Source organism: Phoca vitulina, unplaced genomic scaffold (assembly GCF_004348235.1).
Source record: "Phoca vitulina isolate PV1807 unplaced genomic scaffold, GSC_HSeal_1.0 scaffold22, whole genome shotgun sequence".
NCBI classification, from domain to species: domain Eukaryota; kingdom Metazoa; phylum Chordata; class Mammalia; order Carnivora; family Phocidae; genus Phoca; species Phoca vitulina.
Window position 1 is genome coordinate 16,566,661 of NW_022589725.1, and position 22,176 is coordinate 16,588,836.

The 22,176-nt window shown below is 59.0% G+C and overlaps 2 protein-coding genes across 2 annotated transcripts; both read right to left on the reverse strand.

Annotated features, from left to right (window-relative positions):
* GFRA4 (GDNF family receptor alpha 4) lies at positions 1–3,780 on the reverse strand. Its single transcript, XM_032419335.1, has 6 exons — positions 3,738–3,780; positions 1,551–1,896; positions 1,274–1,383; positions 1,045–1,179; positions 254–345; positions 1–81 (listed from the first exon to the last, which is right to left on the reverse strand). The coding sequence occupies exons 1-6, from the start codon at positions 3,778–3,780 to the stop codon at positions 1–3; spliced, it is 807 nt and encodes a 268-aa protein (XP_032275226.1).
* A 4,630-nt stretch (positions 3,781–8,410) lies between these two features.
* On the reverse strand, positions 8,411–21,571 carry ADAM33 (ADAM metallopeptidase domain 33). Its single transcript, XM_032419962.1, has 22 exons — positions 21,472–21,571; positions 19,328–19,407; positions 16,972–17,048; positions 15,162–15,240; positions 14,884–14,960; positions 14,609–14,798; positions 13,862–13,927; positions 13,709–13,780; positions 13,378–13,544; positions 13,207–13,291; positions 12,959–13,101; positions 12,253–12,430; positions 12,034–12,123; positions 11,629–11,824; positions 11,404–11,512; positions 11,113–11,311; positions 10,941–11,018; positions 10,750–10,858; positions 10,524–10,671; positions 9,378–9,469; positions 9,120–9,194; positions 8,411–8,865 (listed from the first exon to the last, which is right to left on the reverse strand). Exons 1-21 carry the CDS (start codon positions 21,569–21,571, stop codon positions 9,175–9,177), a joined length of 2,355 nt encoding a protein of 784 aa, XP_032275853.1. The 3' UTR covers positions 8,411–8,865; positions 9,120–9,174.
* Between the last annotated feature and the right edge of the window lie 605 nt (positions 21,572–22,176).

A 22,176-nucleotide genomic window follows, 5' to 3' on the forward strand; every position in this document is an offset into this window, starting at 1 on the left:
TCAGAGCAGGGGCTGCAGAGCCAGGAGAGGGAGCATGGAGAGCAGGGAGCTCCCAACCAGGAGCCCATCTGCGGAGGACACCTTGGGGGTGGGAGCAGAATGTGGACTTGAGGCAGAAGCTGGGTTCTGCTCTCTGCCTCCACCACCTCCATCCCAGGCCACTCCTGCCTTCATCGAGGCCCACCTGGAATGGAAGTGTGTGGAAGGAGCCGGTGCAGAGGCTGCCAGCTCACCATCCCCTCCTTACACCTACTTGCAGGAGGCTGTGCTCAGGGTCCTGGTGGACATCTGGCCGGTCCTGCAGGACTGGAGGCCACCCAGCATCAAAGGCCTGTATGGCACCATCTAAGGAGGAAGGGGTCCAGGGTGGGCTAGGCTGGGAAACCCCAGCACAAGGCCCAGCTCCTCGGGGACAAACAGAGACCTCTGGCATCCTGCGGTGGGGCAGGAGGATAGGACATCTGCAAGGACTGGCTTCTGGAATGGAAGGTGCATGACAAGGAATAACAAAATAGGGACACCTGTGCCACTAGTCCCTTACAAACTGTCACCCTCACAGGGAAGGGTGCCGATTAGCAGCCCCATACTACAGATGAGCACAAAAAAGCTTCGAGGAGTTGACTAACTCTGGGCTGCTAAGTGGCAGAATGGACTTCACAGGCCACCCAGTTTATTCAGACCCAAAAGGCAAGATCATCAATGGGGACGTTGGGAGTGCCCTGGGGGTGGGAGCGCCTCAGAAGTGGCGATCTAGAATTTCGCCTAGTTGCATTCCAGGAACTCGGAAACTTGTGTTGACTGCCCCCCACCCGCCCGCCCGCAGGGTCACCAGCCTAGACATCGCGAAGATCCTACTTTGATCTGTGACCTGGTCTCCGGAGAGAACTGGGCGCGGATGTCTCGAGCGAGGGGCAGATCGACAGCAGAGGGGGTGTGCACCCGCGTGGCTGCCGCAAACAACCTGTTTCCTCACCGCTAAAATAAGGTGCCGCCAGCCTGAACCTGGGAAGGGGCGGTCAGCGCCGCCCCGCCCGGGCCCCTCACCCAAGCAGCGGTTCCTGGTGAAGAGCCCCCGGAAGGCTTCGCACTCCTCACGCCGGTTTCCGCTGGCTCCGCAGTCGCACCAGGGCGCCACGCGCGCGCTCGCGTTGTCCACATAGTTGGGAGTGACCGCGGTGCCTGCGGGGACGCCGAGGGCTGGGTAATCGGCCCACCCAGGCGGAGGCAGCCCCGGGAGAGCCCCAGCCCGCGCCCGGATCCCGGCAGTGCGTACCCACGAGGCCCGCGTAGGCGCGCAGGCAGCGGGGGCCCTGATCCTGCAGGCAGCCGTCGGGGGCGCTGGGGGCGGGCGCGCAGGAGGCCTGGAAGGCCAGGAGGCGGGGCCTGCGCGGCGCGACCGGAGGGCGGTGAGCGGGAGGCCCCGCCCGGCCCCGCCCAGTCCCCGCCCGCCTGCTCCCACGGCGGGTGCGCACCTGCGACCCAGCCCCGCCCCGCTTCCGCCCCATCTCACGTAGCCCCCCCCCCCCCCCCCCCCCCCCCGCCCCCCGCACCGGCAGATCCGGCTGTGCTCGCAGGCGTCTAAGGGTGCGAGGCAGGAGGGCGGTGCCGGGCCGGGCCCCGCGAAGGCGCAGGCGGGCACGAAGGTCTGGCGCCGGCGCTCGGCGCACGCGGCGTTGACGCACGGGCAGAAGAGCAGCGCGTGGGTGAGCGCGGGCGGCCCGCGGGCGAAGAAGCGGCGCAGGGCGCGGCGGCAGCGGGCGCGGGGGCAGCCCCCGGACGCGGCCCGACCCAGGCACTGAGCCACGTATTCGGTGCGCAGCCGTTGGCACCGCGCGTCCGCCGTGCACGCCTCGGCCGCGTCCAAGCATCGGTTCCGTGCGGCCGAGCTGGGTGACCCTGGTGGAGGGGCGGGCAGCTGCAGTTCTCCGCGAGCCCCACCAGTGCGCTTCGCCCTCCGAAGATGCGGGGCGCGCGGAGCCCACGGAGCGCAGAGTGTGGCTCGAAGGCGTGACCGACTGGCGCTGACCGGCCCTCTGTCGCGCGGATGGGCGGCCGCCGGCTCTGGGGAGTCCTGCTACGCGTCACGGGTGGAAGGGGCGCACCAAGACTCGGCCCGGCCTCCCCCAGACGCTGAAGCCCATCCTCCCCAGGCACCACTCCTTCCGCAGAACGACCAGACCCATTCAAAGAGGGGGTCCGCGGGGCTCCTGCCACTCTCACAGGCCCCACCTGACGCGGGAAACAGAGCAAGGCTTCTGGGGACTTGGCTAATGGACATTTCTCAGAAACGGCGTTGAGGACACGCTGGGACACCTGAGCTTTCTTCCTTTCTTCTCCTCCCTTCCCCAAAGACACCCTTTGAGTGAATCTATTGGTTTCTGGGTCTCCCTCCTCCCAGACCTTCTCGTGCGCCTCCTTCTGCCCCTTACCGCGGGCGTCTTGCCCTTCCAGTCCCTTCTGATGCTCCGTTCTCGTGCATCTCCCGTGCTGCCCCATCTGGACTCTGGCTTCCCCTGGCCCCTCCACTCTCCTCCAGGCAGGCAAAAGAGGGATTCCCCGAAGGAGCTCTGGGCACTGGAGGGCCCATTTAGACCTGGCTGCCAGGGTGTGGACTCCAGAGAAGTCCCTCTCGTCAGGCCACAGGGCTCTGTCCTGAGCCACAAGGCCCAAGAGTCCATGATAGGCAGCACTCTGCTGGGATCTGGCAGCCCCTTCCTAGGACCTGGGTCACCAAAACCAGGCTACCCCCGCCCCTCTCGGGGCTCTCAGCCCCTGGGAACACCACAGTCTTGGGGAAGTTTTCCAGCCTGGCCCCACATCCTTCTCACTGGGTGTGTGGAGGGAGGCGGCTCCTGCCTCAGGTCTGGGAGCAGGGTCCCCATCTGGCCCTGGCCCCCTCTTTCAGGATCCACGGATAGGATGGCGGGAGCCACGGTGATTCTCTCACTGTGGCTGCAGGCAGGATGAATAGATACCAAGGGCTTAGGATGAGTAAGTATGTGGGGAGGGTAGACAGGAGAGGGGGGAGCCCTCCCTTCCTGTGTCCTCCCCTCCCCTCCCCTTCCCTCCAGGAGCCCAGGAGCAGACAAACTCTGCCCTCTGTCGCAGCCAAGCCCCTCACGTGCCCGGGCTTCAACCACACAGCAGTAGCACGTAGCGTCACCTGAGGTCTTGGTCCCACCTCTGCTCCTTTGCTTACGGGTGTCCCTCTGGCAGGAGTACCCTTGCCTCATCTTTACCCTCCAAACAGCACGTCTCAGCTCCAGTATCTCGTCTGCCTTACACCTTTGTCAGATTCCATTCTCCCCACCCCGCTCCACCCGGTAAAGTGACACCCCCCCCCCATTCCACGATGCCCCAGCTGGGGAAGGGGAAGCCAAGCTGTTGGAACAGCAGATGCGTGGCACCAGGGAACGAGTGTGAAGCTCCAAGACCGAAGATGGAGAGGAGGGGCTGAGGGAAGGGTAGGAGAGGTGGGAGAGGGGACCCAATAGGAAAAAGAAAGTTTCTGGGACTGGGGTACAAAGACGGGACTTCGGGGTGGGGAGTGGCGGGCTGCACGGCACGCTTCAGGGCTGTCCCGGGTGCCGGCACACTCCGTATACAGGTCTCATGCCTGTGCCCCTTATTGTGGTTCTGGTTTTTTCCAGATCATCCTCTTGCCCCCTCTCTCTGTCCCTGAAGATCGGACAAAGAGGCCAGTGTTGAGGGGTCTCGGGGAGGAGGTGGCCACTCACCCAGCAACAGCAGCAGCATTGCAGGCGCCAAGCAGACGCCCATGCCGGGCAGCAAACGGGAGGATGACTGAAAGCAGAATCCCAGCGGGACAGGTGTCCCCTTCCCAGCAGCGCCTGAGCTGATGGCAGGGGGGACCCCGAGTGTCGGTGCCGACGCGAACACTCCCATGGGGAGGAGCCCTTGTAGCGGGAATGACGCCCCGCCCCACTGAGTCCCCACCCCAGGCTCTGCCTTCAGGTAGGTCCAGGAGCCACGGGAACCCAGCACCTGCATGTGCCTAGGTGGAAACACACACACACACACACACACACACACACACACACACACACACCCACACCCCACCCCCCAAGGAGACCTTGTCTCCCATGCCAGACTGTTAACTTTATGAAACATCATTGTTCTTTCCCTTCTTTTATAATTCTAACTTTTTATTATTAACTAACCTTAGACTTGAAGAAAAGTTGCTAACAAAAATGTTAGTGTTCCCCTTAAATATATCCTTCTCAGGATGGCTTTGGCTATTCGGGATCTTTTGTGGTTCCATACAAATTTTAGGATGATCTCTTCTATTTCTGTGAAAAATAACATTGGAATTTTGATACAGATTGCACTGAATCCATAAATGGCTTTGGGTAGGATGGACCCTTTAACAATGTTAATCCTTCCCGTTCATAAGCACGGAATATCTTGCCATTTATTTGTTTCTTCTTCAATTTCTGTCATCAGAGTCTTGTAGTTTTAAGTGCACAGGTCTCTCACCTCCTTGGTTAAATTTATTCCTTAGTATTTTTTATGCTATTGCAAATGGGATCGTTTTATTTCTCTTAAAGATAATTTGTCAGTGAATAGAAGCACACCTGATTTCTGTATGTTGATTTTGTATGCTGTAACTACCAAATTTGGGGATTAGTTCTCATCATTTTTGGTGGAGTTTTTCGGGTTTTCTATATATAAAATCATGTCATTTGAGCGCCTGGCTGGCTCATTTGGAGCATGTGACTCTTGATCTCGCAGTTGTAAGTTCAAGCCCCACATTGGGTGTAGAGATTGCTTAAAAATAAAATCTTTTAAAAAATAAAATGGGGCGCCTGGGTGGCTCAGTCGTTAAGCGTCTGCCTTCGGCTCAGGTCATGATCCCAGGGTCCTGGGATCGAGTCCCACATCGGGCTCCCTGCTCGGCGGGAGGCCTGCTTCTCCCTCTCCCACTCCCCCTGCTTGTGTTCCTGCTCTCGCTACCTCTCTCTCTGTCAAATAAATAAATAAAATCTTTAAAAAAAAAATAAAATAAAAAAAAATAAAAATAAAAATAAAAAATAAAATGAAATCATGTCATCTGCAAACAAAGATAAATTAACTTCCCCTGTCTGATTTGAAGGTCCTTTATTCCTTTTTTCCCTAAGTGCTCTGACTCACACTTGCAGCACTATGCTTCATGGGAGCGGTTGGAGTGGGCATCCTTACCTTGTTCCTGATCTTAGAGGGAAAGCTTTCAACTTTTCGCCAGTGGGTATGATGTCAGCTGTGGGTTTGTAATGATCTGGCCTTTGTTATGTTGAGGTTTATTCCTCCTATAGCCAGTTTTTTGGAGTTTTTAATCATGAAAGGATGTGGTATTTTGTCAAACGCTTGTCCTACATCTATTAAGATGATCATATGATTTTTATCTTTCTATTAATGTGGTGTATCACATTTGCTGATTTGCATATGTCAAACCACCCTCGTATCTCAGGAGTAAATCCCGCTTGATCATGGTGTATGATCCTTTTATTTTATTTTTTTTTAAAGATTTTATTTATTTTTTTGAGAGAGAGAGAATGAGAGAGAGCACATGAGAGGGGGTAGGGTCAGAGGGAGAAGCAGACTCCCTGCCGAGCAGGGAGCCCGATGCGGGACTCGATCCCGGGACTCCAGGATCATGACCTGAGCCGAAGGCAGTCGCTTAACCAACTGAGCCACCCAGGCGCCCGGTGTATGATCCTTTTAATGTGCTATTGAATTCACTTTGCTAATATTTGGTTGAGAATTTTTGCATCTGTATTCATCAGGGATACTGGTTTGTAGTTTCCTTGTACTGTATTGTATTTCTTTTTATTTCCTTATCTGGCTTTGGTATCAGGGCAATGCTGGTTTCCTAAAGTGAGTTTGGGAGTGTTCCCTCCTCTTTGAATTTTTTGGAAGAGTTTGAAAAGGACTGGCATTAATTCTTCCTTAAATGTTTAGTAGAATTCATTAGTGAAATCATCTGGTCCTGGGCTTCTAACTTCTTAACGTGGACCTTTATCCCACTGACTTTCAGCTCTCTTTGAAAAAAAAAAAAATACTGTGGTCATAAATTTTCTTCAAAGTACTGCTTTCATGGCATACCCAATTTTTGATCATTCGATTTTTATCATGCAATGTTTTTCTCTTTATCATGCAATTTTAAGTATTAAAGACATGTAATATAAGCGGGAGTCCCATAGGATCCAGACACCCCCCCCCAAGGGTGAGAGTGTGGGGAGCTGTATTAATCACGTTCTTTATTTTCTGTATTTTATGATGGTTTGACATCTTGGTTTGGTGGGGGTGGGAGGGGAGGGAGCTTGCTGACTAGGGGAGAGACTGCCTCTAACCCTAATTCCTAGAGTTCATGAAAATTTGCCTATGAATATGTCTTTCACATGCAGACCAATCAATCCTGAGTCCATACCCCCAACCACCTCCTTTTTCCTAACCCTTACCAAGCCTGCATTTGCCCTGCCCTAAATCACCACAGGGCCAGTACCAGACCATTAGAGACCACCCCTATACCACACAGCTGGCCAGTCCTGAGGCGTTTATCTTGCCCTTCCTTGCCTTTTCTGCAGAAACCTTAGTATAGGCTCTCCCCTCACTCCTGCTTCTGCCTCCCCTCTGAACCTCATGCTTCCCCATGTGGCCCTGCATGGCCTGACATGACCCCTTCTCTTGGGAATTGTAAGTAATAATAACTCCTTTCAGTGGCATTAACCTCTCCATGTCAGTACTCAGGTCATCATTATAAATCAAAATCTCATGGGTACAATTAAGACAGAAGGCAGCTTGGGGTCCCAGGGTGGTGCAGTTGGTTGAATGTCCGGACTCTTGGTTTCAGCTCAGGTCATATTCTCAGGGTCCTGAGATAGAGCCCCGCATCTGGCTCTAAGCTCAGCGGGGAGTCTGCTTGAGAGTCTCTCTCCCTCTCCCGCTGCCCCTCCCCCTGCTCGCTTGCTCTCTCAAATAAATAAATCTTAAAAAAAAGACAAGGCAGCTTCAGAAAACTGTCTCATTCAACCTCTGGGGCTGATGGAATAGGAGCCAGCCCGAGCCCGGGGCTGCCTCTTCTCTGCTGCCCATGGCAGACATGCTTGTTTGTAAAAATTCCCCCAAGTCTTCATGCACTCTGAAACATGATTCTCCTGCTCTTCCCATCAAGAGGGAGAGTTTCTCTCCCAATCCCTGGAATTTGGGCTGGCCCTGTGACTTGCTTGTGCCAACAGAGCGTTATGGAAGTAAAATGTGCCAGGCGTAGAATCTTCTAGAGGCCTTGCAAGCTTCCACTTACTTTCTGGCAGGGTTGGGACTGGGGTGAGACAGGATCACTATTACAAATATTTCCTTCTGCCTCAGGTCCCAATGTGGCTTGGCATCACACTGTCACTGATCTGGTCTTCAGTTAAAATCCTGATATTTTGTTTGTAATTGATTTTTTTTGCACTGATTTTGATCTTTTAAAATATTGCATTAAAATATTACTTATCTTGATTGCCTTTCTTTTGTGCTCAAGGTAAGCGCATCACCTGCCTTACCCTAATCCTGCTCTGCTCTCTCGAGCCCTCCCCAGCTGTCATGTGAGCAAGCCTGAGCTAGTCTGTTGGAAAATGGGTGCATAGCCCATTTGTCCACATCACTCTAGCCAACAGCCAGCCAACCCCAGAAGCAGAACTGCCCAACTGACCAGCAGCTGATTGCAATCATAAGAGCCCAACTGAACCACCCGCTGAGTTAAACCTAATTTGCCAATTCACAGAATTAGTTGTTTTAAGCTACTATGTTTTGGGGGTAGTTTTGTTATACAGCAACAGCTGACTGATACAGAAGGTCACCCAACAATTCTTTCATGAAGCACAGGGAGAGAATAAGTGGCTTCTCAGAATCTCCAAGGGAGGCAAAAGAGGTGGGGCAAAGGGGTCATTCCAGCTAGGTAACACCATCCCAGATACATTTGGGGCCCTGGCTGCCATCTGAGGCTCCACCTACCAGCTACCACCCCTTGGGACCCTCAAGGAGCCCCATGGGGTTGGATCTATATACAGAAAAGACTCACAGAGGCTCAAAGGCAGCATGTCTTTCTTCTGACTTCGACTTTGGTGTCCTTTTTAAAACAGCTCCCACTGTCCCCTCCCAGGGAATGGAAGAGAGGCTGAGTAGTGTCCAAAGTCGGGGGGGGGGGCTACAGCAGTCCCCACACTCCTCCAAAACCTCAAGTGGAGGACCAAGAACCGGGGTGAGGCTGAGGAAGCGTCTGAGGGACAAGATAAGGCAGGAAAAGGGAGGGAGGAGGGTCCCGAGGATTTTGTTTGGGTGTTTCTGTTTGTTTGTTTGTTTGTTTTTGCTGGGGCCAGGCTCCAGGGAAGTGGACTCTGTCTGAAATGTAGAGCCCCCAGAGCTGGCTTCTGGCCCGGCAGCCACTGGCCTCTACGGAGCTGGGTCTGGGTAAAATACATGGAGCAGAGACACCCAGGCTCCCTGGACAGAGGCCTCTCCTGATGCCCATCATGACCCAGCCTCCCCTGGTGACAGGAGGTCAGTGACTACATGAACATTGCTCCTTGGACTGATAGATTCTTGGGCTGGAGTATGTACCTTACCAGGATTCCCTAGTCCTAAGGAATGGGGACAGTATTGGGCACCTTCTGATAAGGCTCTGGGGTCCTGGAGTCAGTGGGGCAAGCTCAACTCAGGGAAGAAACTTGCAGGCTGCCAAAGTGCGGGAGGTCTGACTCTCTGGCTCTGCCCTGGGAGACCAAGTCCCCGGAGGGGCTGTCAGAGGTCGACTGTCTGTAAGTATCCTCATCTCGGGAGCTCCCTCTCACCAGAGACAGGATCTTGGCTTCTGGGCTTGACCTACTGAAAATGAAGACGAGGGGTCACCCCTGAGGGTCAAGACCCCCTTTCCTCCCTCAGTGAGGACCAGTGACCCAGGAAGAGATACAACTTCTCTCTCTCCCACCCTGGGGGCTTCTAGCATCTGGTCTCCGTGACAACAGCTTTTCCACAAGATCAAATCTCATTTGCATAATAACCCAAGCTCAGAAACCTCAGAGGGGCCGGCAGATGAGGGGCAACAGAGGTGGGTGGATGAGGTGGGGGGCCCCACCTACCTTGGGGTTGCAGGCAGCACAACAGGGCAGAGGCTTCTCAAGGTGGTTCCTGGGCTCAGGCAGAGTTCTCAAGGTCTGCAGCAATGGGTGGAGGACATATATTGTGACCACAGGCAGGAGTCCCTGGGGCAAGGTGGGCTCAGGGGCCTCAAGGTGACTGGGTGTTACGTGGAAAGGAGGGGGGCCCATCTGGAAGGAGGTAGAAGGCAAGAGCCCATCCTTCACTCCCCTCCCCATCTCCTCCTGTGCCTCACTCACCCAGGGACCAGGGCTCTCCAATGGCTGCTGGGCCCAACTCCATGGGGTGAACATTGCTGGGGGGGCGGTCCCTGTTTGGGGCATCTTTGGGCCTGAGCAGTGCAATAAGATGGCAGGAGGTTGGCACAGTGGTCCTGAGCAGGCATGCCCGACCTGAGTTCTGCCTTGAATGAGTCTCTACCCTTCTGGTCCACATCCCTGCCTCCAGTTCCCTTCCTGCTCCCTCCTGGGAGAGGCCCCTGGGTTCCAGGCTCCAGGTCTGACTCCTGCCCTCCCGGGGCCATAGGCACTTCTCTCTAGCCCTGACATTTCTCTCAAGCTCTGCCATCACCCCAGCATCCTGGCATCCCTCCAGATATTGGCATCACTCAGGTTGCCCCCCACCCCGCCCGGCCTCCAGGACCCCTGATGCTGACACCCAAACTCTGAGCACCTTGCTCCTCCCCCATAGACCTGCAATCACTGCTCATTGTGTCGAAGCCCTCTCAGAACCTGGGACCTGGCTGGTGCCCTGCCCCGTCTGGGCTGCCCTCTGCCCCCATCTCTAGCCCAAGCCCTGCCCTTTCCCGCAGCTTGTCCGGAGTACTCCTAAGGCCAGGCTGTGTCAGATGTGCCATAGGGGGCCTCCCTTGACCAGCACCGGGTGATCAACCATGCTCAGGTACTATGTGACCTCCTCCCAGGTCACGGAGAACTGGGTGAAGGGCAGGCCCTTGGCACAAGGGCAGCCAGCCCCATAGCTAAGCAGCGGTATGGAGTGAAAGGATGTGCTGGGCCCAGCATCTGCGGACTTGAAAGGTGTACAGGAGACATTTAGGCAGAGGAAGTGGGAAAAGGCATGTGAGGCTAGAAAAGTCTTGAAGGGCACAGTGGAGCAAGAACCGAAGGATGAGTTGGTAGAACAAAGGCAGTCTAGGGTGAGGCAGCCCCCTGGTGGGAGAGACAGAAGAGGGGGTCAAGAGGGTCTGAACCTCAGTAACTGGGAGGGGTTGAGGGCCCCCAGGGATCCACACACACCCATTGTGGCCTCCTGCTCAGGGCTCCTTTCCACTGCCTCTGGGCACCTCTGTGCAGCCGGAGACAAGGTCTGAGGACCCCACCCCAGCTCCCCCAGGCAGGAACCACAGGAGTGGGCTCAGAGCCTACCCACGGCATGCGGCGTCCCTCCTCGAGCCCCGGAGGCATTGCTGGAGACGGGACCCCGGCTGCCGGCAGCAGCACCAGGCCAGGCCAGCCCCCGGGAGCAGAGGCAGCAGAAAGCTAAGGATCAGTGCCAGCAGGAAGGCCTTGTGGTCTGGGGACAACAGGGCAAGGCTGAGTCCTTAGCAGGTGCACCATCCCAGCCTTCCCCACTTGTCCCCCATGGACACACTTTCAGGCTGCATAGGGCCACTGTCCACACTGCCACCAAACCCTGGCTTGTCGCAGGAGGGCGGAGCCCAGCCCGGAGCGCAGTGGCAGTTTTGGTTACTGTTGCAAACCTACAGAGGAGAAGAGAGAAGGAGGATCCCATGGGATCAGGAACCCCAAGCCACCTGCCCCCATCAACTTTCTGACACTCACCCCATGGCCATGGCAGGCTGCCAGGCATTGCTCCAGCTCCCAGAAGGTAGTGTTTCGGCAACGCCTGTCCTGGCACACCTATGGGCAGGGTGTGCACCGGGCAGTTGGGGGGAGTGATGTTCCCCGCGCAGGACTCAAGCATTAGGGAGGGGCCGGGGGGTGCAGGGCTCACCATGCTAGGTCCACACTGGGTACCTGGCTCTACCAGGCCCAAGTCGAGAACGTCCAACTGGACACCGGGCAGCACGAAGACTCCCCTGCAGGTCACCTGATGGCTGCCTAGTCCAACGGTGGAGTCCACGGGCACCGTGTGCGCTGGGCGTGGGCGCTGCTCCCCGCCCAGGCACTGCAGCTTCCCGCACTGCGCATCCCTGGGGAGGAAAGTGCAGGGTGATCAAACAGCGAGATGTGTCCTTGCCCCAAGGCACTACCCAGCTTCCTCGCCCTCCCCTCCGCTCCTCACCTCTGCGCACAAGGCACGAAGCCACCCTTGTGGTCCTCGCCGCAGTTCCCGTGGGCGTCTCCCGCGGAGTTCACCGTCTGGAAACAGGCGTCCGGGGCTGGGCTGGAGCCTGAGGACGCATGGGCGAGACCGCGCTGGCTTCAGGGCCCCCGCCCCCTCCCGTCTTCCCTGGAGTAGAAAAGAGCGCAGGCCCGAGGATGGGCCGGGGTGCTCGGGTAGTCTCACCAGGCCCCCAGAGCTGTTGGCACTGCTGCTCGAGTGTAGGACACGCGCCATCCCAGCAGTAGCCCCGGCCGCTGGCGCAGGGCGAGCCGTCCAGTAGGTAAAGGTCCGGGGGGCAGTAAGGGGAGGCGCCCGTGCAGAACTCTGGGAGGTCACAGTCGCCCACAGCTCGGCGGCACGGCACGCCAGCCGGCTTCAGCTACGCAGGTGACCAGGTGGAGGGAGGGTGGCCGAGGCACAGAGGGACAATAGACAGGGAGAGATCCACGCCATAAGCGCGGCTCAGAGGCTGGAGGGCAGAGCAGAGCCCGCACCCGCAGGGGGACCCGAGCGTGCCAGTCAGCCAAGACCACCAGGCCGGCTCGCAAGCGCCCCCTAACCCTCACTCCGAGCCTCCCACGCCCTCACCAGGCAGCGCGCGCAGCAGTCGCCGTGGGTACACTGGGCCCCCGCGCGCAGCGAGCAGTTGTGGGCGAGGCAGCAGGCGTCCGGGCACTCCTGGAGCCGAAAAGGGGATGTGGGACCAGGTGAGGACGCCGCGCCCCAGACCTCGGGGGAGGGGGGCGGGCGGGGCGCCAGCCTCGGGCCCCCACCCGCACCCCGGGGGGCCGAGAGCGCGGACCTGACCTGGCTGGCGCCGCAGTCACACTCCTCGCCGTCCTCCACGAGGCCGTTCCCGCAGCGCGCGCGGAGCACCAGGAGCCTGGGGTCGGGCGCGTTGGAAAGGCACGCACCGCCCCCCTTGCGGAAGAAGGCGCGCAGCTGGCGCCGGCTGCAGGCGCTGAATACGCGCGGGAACGGGCGCCTACGGGCAGGGGAGGGCGTCGGGCGTGCGGGCACCGCCACTCTCAGCCCCCAGCTCGTCTCCGATCCCCTCCCACCACTACCCGCTGTACTTGGCCACACAGCCCCTGGCTGCGCGCACAGCGCCTAAGCGACCGGCGGCCCGGATCCTCCAGAGGCAGAGCCCGAAGAGGGCAAGTAACCTGCACAAAGTCACACTGCGAGCCTGAGGCGGGAGGGCGTCACGCCAGGACCAGGCAGCCCAGGACTCGAGGTCGAATCGCGACCTAGCGCTGTTCCTCCCGGGGTTAGAGAATCCTCGCTAGAATGTTCTGAAAATAACCTTCATACTTTTGAGAATCTGCTTTTTCTGCGTTTCCTCCTTTTAAGCGTCATAAAGAACTCTCGGGGCGGTGCTATGGTCATATCCCCATTTTATGGGAGAGGAAATCGAGGGATAACCATTTCTTCCCAAGAAAGGCAGCTGGGGAAGGCCCCCTGGTCCAGCGGAGCCTCCCCCCGCAGCCCCTACCGACCGCGGCGTCCGTACCCGGTGGCCGCGGCCATGACGCAGCCGCCTTGCTCGGCCGCCGCCTCCACGCAGCAGCCGTCGGGGTCGTGGCTGAGGCCAAGGCTGTGACCTATCTCGTGGGCCATAGTGGCTGCTGCGCCAATGGGGAGCTCTGAGTGGTCCTGAGAGGGAGCGGGGACGGTCAGGGCGGGCTGCGGGGCCGCCTCCTCCCCCCCCCCCCCCCCCTCCTCTGCTCCCCCCTTCCTATCCCCAGGGGTGGAGCTCACGGTGCTCACGCCTCCCGAGCTCTCGGCGCGACACATGCCCTCGATGGGCGCCAGGCCCACGGTGGCGCCCTGGAAGGCGCGACCCCTGAAGGCGGAACGCATGGTGACCCGGCCGGGCCAGGATTCTGGGCGGCCGGGCCGGGGCCCCGCGTGGGCATCAGAGGCACCCACGTGAGCAGCTGCGCGGAGTCGTGCGGCCGTCGTGCCCACAGCCCCCGGCGCCAGTGCAGGAAGGCCCAGAGCGTGGCATTCGCGTCCGGCGTGACGCGGCTCTGGTCCTGCTCTGTCCACACCTCCAGGCCGGTCAGTGCCACCTGAATGTCCAGAGTCCTGAGAATCTGCGGACGGGACGGGGGTGAGGACAGGACGTGCCACAGTGCCCGTGCTCCTCCGTGGGGGCGCCCTCTCTTCTCCGCTCGGGTCCCGGGCCTCATCTCCAAGCCTGCCACACCTCCCCTAGGACTTGCCAGCCCTTTAGGGGTGTCTTTCCACCAACCCCAACCTGGTTCACATAGTTGGCCACCTCCAGGAGACGCTGTTTGGTGTGGTTCAAGTTCCGGTGCTGGGTCAAGAACTGGAAAGGCAGACATAAGAGGGTGTGACAGGCTGAACTGGCCCCATCCCACCCCGGCAGCCCCCAGGGCCTCTGGCTCACCAGCGTGTGGTCAGCCACTATGTACAGCTCCAGGAACTTCGGGCTCCTGCGGACCTCCCTCCTCTCCTGGGGAGAGGCAACGGTGACCCTCAGCGGCAGGCTGCTGGGCTTGAGTCCTGACTACTAACCCCAATTCCCAGGAAGCAGAAAGTTAACTCTAAAAAATTGCTAGGGGGGGGCCTGGGTGGCTCAGTAGTTAAGCGTCTGCCTTCTGCTCAGGTCATGATCCCAGGGTCCTGGGATGGAGCCCCACATCGGGCTCCCTGCTCAGCGGGAAGCCTGCTTCTCCCTCTCCCACTCTCCCTGCTTGTGTTCCCTCTCTCGCTGTGTCTCTCTCTGTCAAATAAATAAAATCTGGGGGCGCCTGGGTGGCTCAGTCGTTAAGCGTCTGCCTTCGGCTCAGGTCATGATCCCGGGGTCCTGGGATCTAGCCCCACATCGGGCTCCCTCCTCGGCGGGAAGCCTGCTTCTCCCTCTCCCACTCCTCCTGCTTATTCCCTCTCTTGCTGTCTCTCTCTCTCTATTAAATAAATAAATAAAATCTTTAAAAAAAAATAAAATATTTTTAAAAAATAAAAAATAAAAAAAACAAAAATAAATAAAAATTGCTAGAACTTGTTTCTTCAGCCTTCAAATAAAAATATCAGGATCGGAGGCCCTGAACTGGGGCTGTGTATTCCTATGTCTTGTGATTTGGAGGGCTATGGATACTGCATTCCCATTCCCCCTCCTATCTGTGCCCCTGACCTTGATCTGAGTGGCGCGAGAAAGGTTGGCCATGTCCCCTTTGTTCCTGGCATCCCTGTGGCTGCAGGTCCCTTTCCAGCCGAGCAGCTGCCCAATTTGGAACATCTTGTGAGTGACGAAGTCCTCAGAGTCTCCAGCTTGTCGAGGATGCACATAATAACTGGCATTCCTGTCCAGTGTGATCAGGCCCCTAGGGCGCGGAGGAGTGCAGAGGAGGGTGTGAGGGGACTCTTGCCCCAGCCCCAGGCCCAGCTCCCTCCCACGGAACTGCTCACCTCATCCCAGAGCAGGTGCTGAAGACTACCCAGGAGTCAGGGAAGCCCCTCACACGCCCATGGTAGTGGCAGTGGTCCTGGAGAGCAAGAGACCCAGCCCCAAAGCTCAGCCAGGGCTGAACTGGGAGGGGCAAGAGAGAGAGGGCATGGTGGGGGGCTGGCTCCAGCCTCTCCTTAAGAACAGGAGGAGAATGGGGAAGGAATGGTGGAGAGGTCCTCAGGGAGTGCACCCCCCAGTACCCCTTACCCTGTCCTCAGAGCCCACGGGAGTATCTCACCGTGTGGTTGGGAACCAGCACCACTGGCTGCCCATCTGGGCTATAGTGGGTTTCTGTGTATCCTGGGGCCAGCAGCCTGCTGGGAGGGGGTGTTGTAAGAGTCACCTAATTCAGCCTGGCCTCTTCCAGGATGCCCTCCAGCCTTCCCCCCTGAATGCTAATTGAGCAGCTCCGTGAAGCGAGGCACAGGGCTAGCACTGAGGAAGCACCCACATGTGTCTTAGGGAATAGACAGGAGCCACCGTGTGTTGCTCGGGTCAGAAAACCCTGGGCTAGAGGCAGAAAGGTGGAGGGCAGGAAGGAGCCTTGGCGATGGCTGAGGTGTGGGAAGTAGGAGTGTAGGAAGCACCAGGGAGAAGCAGGAATGGGGAAAGAGTCTGTGGTTCCTGAGGGACCTGTGGCAGGCAGCTGGGTCCACAGGTCTGGGGAGGGGCAGGAGGGAGGATTCAAGAGACACTGATGAGGAGGTGGGACCTGGAGCCAAGGAAGTGCAGCGGCCTCCCTAGGTGGCCCTACCTGCTGCTCAGCCTTGTTGGGCATCTGGTCAACCTTCTCTCATCCTCTTTCCTGTCCCCAAGATCCTTCAGACCTTCTCTGGCCCCTAGACCCCACATATCTCCCCACCCGTCCTTCAGTGATGTTCACCCCATGCTTCCAGAGAAAAGAGAATCTCCACCTGCTCACAGCTGCTCCTGCCTGCCCACCTGAGCAGGAATCCCCATCCCCACCTTCTTCAGACCCCACTCCAGTAATGATTCTTTCTCCATCTCTCCAGGGCCCTTCCCACCAAGGTGAATCAATCATGAGTCCATTTCTCTTCTGTAAAGAAAATCCTCAACCCCCATCTCGCCTTGACCTCTTTACTGCCAGACCAACCCAAAGACCTGTGATGCCTGCTTCTCCACCTCCTAGTCTTTCCTCCACCTTCTCTAGCTTGGGTCCCCCAATACACACAACACACTCAACCCGAGGAGTAGGCGATGTGGTCACCCCCTTTCATGTGTGGGGACGTTGAGCCTCAGAGGAACTGTGGTTAAATGTGGTGGAACTAGAATGTGTTCCTGGTCCATCTGGCTCCATGGGGGAGAAGTCAACGTGTGTAGAGTGCTTGGAACAATGCCTCTGAGGAAGCAAGCACTCAATGAATGATAGCTATTGGTAATTCCATCTGGATGGTTTCCAGACCCCACACTCCATCTTGGACACCCACCCCACCCAGCCCATCTCTGCCTGCTCATTCACCAGCTCAGAATCTTTGGCTTTGCCCCATCCTGGACACTCAGACTTAAAATGGCCTCTGTGATCTGGTCCTACTGGGACTTCCCAATTTCATTTCACGCTGCTCCCCTCCCTGCCGATGGAGACCCTCTAGACAAGCCAGACAAATTGCCTCCCCCTGAACGTGTCTGGACTTGGTAGCCACAGCACCTTTTCCCCTGCTATCCCTCAGCCCAGAGCACCTACCCATCCTTGGAATCCATCTTGGATTCTCTTTTGACTAAGCACATCCTTTGAGCACCCACAGGGTGATGCTCACTCATTTCTGGCAGGAAGCTAACAAGGTGCTCCTGGGGCTGGAACGAGGAGTGAGCCCCACAGCAGGGCTCACCCAGCCTCAGCAGCCTACTTCAGCCTTGAGGGAGCCGGTCATGGGCTGGCATGACTCTTCTTGTCACCTGTACCTCTGCTTCTGGGGCCCTCGCCCCATCCAGCCTCTCTCATGTGTTCCCCTCAGTGCCCCCCACACCAACCCCCCCGGAGAGGGGGGGCTGTTCTTGGCTGCTAGCCTCCTCCCCAGCCTGGTACTCACTGGTTCTTCTCCAGCTCCAGCAGGAGCTCCTGCCCTTCAGCCTTCAAGGCCACCAATCCTGTGTCTAGCTTCGAGACCTGGGCAAGAAGGAGAGCAGGGCTGAGGGATGGGCTCAGGGCTGGGATGGGGAGCTGGCTGGTGAGGGAGAGCGCAGGAGGCAGGGGGCAGTAGCCTCCCCCACTTGCCACAGCAGGTGTGGGTGGGGGTGGGGGTGAGAACATGCAGGCATATATGTTCCCAAACTCGGGATGCTTTTGGCTCTAACAACAGGCATCTGACCCAGCCTGCTAGGTGAACACCACATCCTCCGGAGAGATGAGACAAGGGGTCCCAGAAAGGTATCCTGCCTTACACAAGGTGACTGGGCCCTTCCTCTGGCCCTCCCTCCTGTTTCACAGCCAGGAGCCAGAAGCCTTCCTCTAAGTGGGGAGGACAGTGGCGTCCTGAAGACATTGGGTGGAGGAGCGTCGGGTAGTCAGGCTCAGGCATCCTTACAGCCTCTTGTTTCTGTATCTTGCTGCTCCCCAGTCCCTGTAGAATTCAGACTTTACTCCCTCTTCCTCCAATTCCGACAGACCAAAAATTTCCCTGGCCTCCTGAAGGCCTGCCCCACACCTGCTTCACTGAGCCTGTGAAGTAAACATTAACCCCCCCCCCCATTCCAGGCCAAGAGGAAAACATCCTGGGCCAGCCTCTCCTTCCCCATAGGCTCTTTGCCTCTCCCACCCTGCGGGATTACCCCATCTGCCCCTCCTTGTCCACTCTGCCTGGCTGGGGGCCCAGAGTTGGAGCCCGCCCAGAGCCTCGTGGAGAGCTGCTGTGTCTTCGGAATGCTGGCCCCACCCTTGCTAGCCCTGCCCTTTTATCCCACCATGCACTGGGCTGGGCCCCAGGCCAAGGGGCTCAGATTCTTTTGGGGGCCTTTTCTCTGCAGGTGGGAGCAGACAACTCCCCCACCCCAGCCAAGAGACCTCCCCAAGGCCCCAGGCATGAGCTCACATGGCCGGAATGCCACTTACTTTATGGAGAAAGGTCTGCACCAAGCACAGACAGCGGCCCCAGATGGAAAGCCTCCTCCTACCTCAACCCCTGCCCGGCTCCCCTCTCTCTGTCCTTCTGCAGCCCCTCCTGTCCTTGCCCCTCCTGCCCTCTTGGTGACCCGGCTATTCACCTAGCACCCCATCCCTAACCTGAAATGTGGGTATTTCCTGCCACTTGGACAGGACTCCCTGCCTCAACTCTGTCTACTGTCCTCATCTTGGCAGGCTTCCTGGAGGCAGGGGAAAGCAATGCCCTCTAGGATGCCCTTCTTCATCACAGCCCAGGCTGGACCAGGAGGGAGGACCACAGTCAGTGTGACTCCAGCATGTCCCTAGCCTTCCCCTCTGCCAGTGATGTCTAGGACAACCAATTCAAAGCTTGGGCCTGCTTGAATGGGGGCCCCTGGGGGTCTGGGGGACCCAGTGAAGGTCCTAGGTTAAAGCCTGCTGGGCCTATGGGGCCCTCCTAGACTTCGTGACACTGTCGTCCTGCCTTCCTCTTTGCTGGCTTAGAGTAGGCTGTCCTCTCTTGCCTGAAAATTCAGGATGAAGAGGGCTCTCTAGACTTGGGGGGGGGGACGGACACTGGTCAATGGTTACAAGTCTTTCAGACCTTAGTGGGCCTCAGGCTTCTGGGCTTCTGGTCTCAGGCTGTGTGACCTTGGGCACTTTCTCCAACCTCTCTGGGCTTCAGTCTGCCCCTCTGTGAAATGGGGATACCAAGGGCACTGGCCTCCTGGTTTGTAGCACAGCTGTGTGACACATACAGATGGGGACACGGTTATTCTGGAAGTGTGTGATGGGTGGGTGTTGGCAGGAAGCTGGGGCAGAGCATCCTGGAGAAGCAAAATCAGGTGCATTTGGGGGGCACTCGGAGAGTGACCAGTGCCCCCTGGCCGGAAGTGGATTCTGCATGAGCCAGGGAGGCTGAAGTTTTCCTGGAGGGAACAGCAATGTGTCCACAGGGTAACACATTCTAGTAAACTGGGCAAAAGGAAGACATTTGGGGGTTTTCTTAAAGAGGTCCCTGAAAAGTTTCAGGCCCCACAGATTCTGGCCCCACCTCTGCCTGGTGGGGTGGGGGTGGCCTGAATAATTCTGGGAGGGAGGGAGCAGGGGGAGGTGGGGGAGGAAGCCTGAAAATGACTTCCATGTGTGAAGGCTCATGTGAGCCAGAGATCTCCCCACCCCCACCTGCCAACCCTCCTGGAAGGGGCCCGGAAGGCCCCCAGCCAAACTGCCACGCTGAATGAGGAGGGGCAAAGGGGCTGGGAGACCCTGGGCTCCTGCAGAGGGAAGGATGAGCTGGCACTGACCGGCTCCTCCAGGGTGACCGTGCGTCGGGCTCGTGCATCCGGGACCCAGTGCAGGGTGACTGGTTCTCCAGGGTTGTTTCCTGGGGGGAGGACAGAGTAAAAGATGAGGGGGAACATAGGGGGGTGGGGACGACCAAGGGATGAGGTTACAGGACATCAGCTGGGTGGAATAGGAGACTCTATCTTCAACATTCAAAGGTGTAGCCTGGAGAAGGGTGGCCGCCCCTGGAGCATCCTTGGAACCAGGGAGGTGGCAGAAGAGAGACAGAGGAGCTCAGCTGGGGAACTAGGAGCCCCACTGACCTGGGGGAGGCTTGGGGGTCAGAGGTCACAAGGAAGAGACCAAGGCCCCCAGTGCAGAAGGGAAAGGAAAGGGGACGCAGTCTTGGGTATTTTTAGACTGGGCAGCAGATGCCTTTGGGGTGAGAGATCTGTGAAGAGAGAATGCCTGTGTCTCCGCCATCTGAGAAAAACAACAGCCAGATATCTGGGGAGACCCACCTTGCCCAGAGCTCCCCTTGGGGGCTTCATGCTGGAAGCGGGACTTCTGGGGACTCTAGCTCAGAAGCCCCTTCCCTGGATCTTCAAGGTGGGGAGGCCTGGGGAACAGAGCCTGAGTGCTCCCAGGCCGGGCATGCTTAAGGGGGCTCTGGAGGAATACCAGAGCCAAGCATTACTCAGAAGGCTCTGGAATGCTCCCCTGGAATGCTCCCAGCCCCCCACCCCACACTGGGTCCCAGAGGCTCTTGCCACACCCGCCCTGCAGGAGCCAGGCCCCAGGCAGCCCAGAGCCTGCAGGCAGCCCTCCCTGTCCTCTGACACAATCCCTGGGGAAGTGAGCCCAGCTCCCAGAACCGACAGCCACCCAGCACCCAGCCAGCCCTGACCCCACGCTGAGATGGTTGACTGCGGAAGTGTTCCAGCTCTGGCCAGTCCACCCCAACTCCTTTCTCTTCCTCCATCCTCTCCCCCAGACCCGGTCATCAAAGACCCGGAATAGCAGCACCTCTAGGAGTCCCCTTCCCCCAGGAAGCCCTCCCTGCTTGGATGAGCCAGTTGCTACGGTGGGGGAGGGATCTGAGTGAATCTGGGAGGAGTCGGGGGCAACCAGCCCAGAGAGGACTTAACTGGGTGTGGAGAACTACCTCTTGCTGGCCCTAGGCTTCCCAGGTAGAGAGGGGAGGGTGGGCCTGTGCGCAGGTGTGCGTGCTGGTTGGGGGTTCTCTTCATGGCACCCCTGAGGAGGGAGGGGGGCGGAGATGGAGCCGTGATGATGAGGTTCAGGGAGCCAATGCGGTGTTGGGGAGCACAAAGGCCCTCTCCACTCCTCCCAGGGGTCATCTCACCCTCTCCTGACCCCAGGTTGAGGAGGAGGGAGCAGCCGTCCCCAAAGGCATGAGGGCTCTCATCCCACCCCCTCAGGGCCCCAGAACAGAACAGGACCCTATCCCTATTGGATACTCCCGGACAGTGCTCCTGAACCCAGTGCCCCCAGGCTGACCAGCCCAGCAGGGCCATTCCTGCCTCCTCCCCAGTGTCCGGTGTCCTCCCAGTCCCTCCACAGGCCACTTCCCATACAGGGTACAGGACTGGCCAGTCCTCCTATGCACTGGGCGTGTGGAGGTTAACTCCCAGGGCCCCTTCTGTCTGAAGCACCCTTCTCTATCTCACCAAACAAGGCAACAGGATCAACAAAACACACACACACACACACACACACACACACACACACACACACACAACCCCAGGGCCCTGCGCTACTGGGGATGAGCAGGGAGGCTGCAGGAGGGTGAGGGCACAGCAGGGACTCCTGGGACCCCGTGGGCTGCGCCTCAGGGATGGAGGTGCAGGGACGTGCACATCGGTGCATGGGGTCTAGGGCTGGTCAAGGCCGAGAGTCCTGGCAGAGGGTTTTGGGAACTCGGGCGGCTGCTCAGAGGGGATCGCCCCCCCCCCCCCCCCCGCCCCCCGCTTTGCCATTGCCACTGTGGCAGTTGCGCAGAGTGTGTCGGTCTGGGCCCCAAGGCCAGCCCCAGGACAGCTGAGAGTCCCTGCGCAGGTCCTGCGGAGACCCTCCCTGCCCTCCCAGCCACCGCGGTGGCGGACAGCGACCTCCCCTGCGCCGCGGGGCACGTCCCACTCACCTTGAAACGCCTCGGCCCCCCACACCGGCCAAGGCAGCCGCAGGAGCAGCAGCAGCAGGCACGCCCGCGACCCTCGAGCTCTCGGGGCCCCCCGGCCCATCGCTGGGAGCGCCCCGGCCGCCACACGGCGGCTGCGGGCGGCCGGGCCCCGGCTCCGCCCCGGCTGGATCCGCGCCGACGCACGCCCAGAGCAGCCGGCCCGCAGCCTCCCGACCCTCCCGCGCCACCCCGCACGGGGCCCCCACAAGCCCTGCCGCCCGACCCCGCGCGCCCTCGGGGAGGGGGAGCCGGAGCGGCCGTCTAAGCGCAGGAGCAGGGCCGGCGGAATCCGTGCGGCCCCTCGGGGCTCCGCCAGCGCCCAGCCGCCGGGTAGGTCCCCGCGCCCTCTCCCCGCGGGGGCGGAGCGGGGCTGGAGAGGGGATGGGGCGGGGCCCCTCGGAAGGGCCTGTGAGGGCCACTGGGGGTGCGTGGGGGAGAGGCCAGGGCTGGGGGCCGCCTGCTGCGCCTCGGGTCTGCGCAGGGAGCGCCCCCCGCCGCCGCCGCCGTCCCCTGGGCGGACCTCTGTCCCCGCCTGCTCCCCAAGCCTGCCCAGAGGGGGCCCTGGTCCGAACCCGGCGGAAGTGGGCCTAGGAGAAGGGGGGCGGGCGCCCGCGAGGAGCAGGTGCTGCCCGGAGCTCGCCGGGGCCGCCGCGCGGTGGCCGCCAG

What these genes read in the sequence shown, in the direction of transcription:
- GFRA4 (XM_032419335.1), bottom strand. Translation starts at nt 3,780, where the DNA reads ATGGGCGTCTGCTTGGCGCCTGCAATGCTGCTGCTGTTGCTGG. An exon ending in GAGCACAGCCGGATCTGCCG is followed by an intron (nt 1,384 to 1,550) that starts GTGCGGGGGGCG and finishes CGCGCCGCGCAG; the next exon opens with GCCCCGCCTCCTGGCCTTCC. An exon ending in CGCCTACGCGGGCCTCGTGG is followed by an intron (nt 1,180 to 1,273) that starts GTACGCACTGCC and finishes GCGTCCCCGCAG; the next exon opens with GCACCGCGGTCACTCCCAAC.
- ADAM33 (XM_032419962.1), bottom strand. Translation starts at nt 21,571, where the DNA reads ATGGGCCGGGGGGCCCCGAGAGCTCGAGGGTCGCGGGCGTGCCTGCTG. An exon ending in GACTCCGCGCAGCTGCTCAC is followed by an intron (nt 13,292 to 13,377) that starts GTGGGTGCCTCT and finishes TTCCGCCTTCAG; the next exon opens with GGGTCGCGCCTTCCAGGGCG. An exon ending in CCCAGTGTGGACCTAGCATG is followed by an intron (nt 11,019 to 11,112) that starts GTGAGCCCTGCA and finishes CCCTGCCCATAG; the next exon opens with GTGTGCCAGGACAGGCGTTG.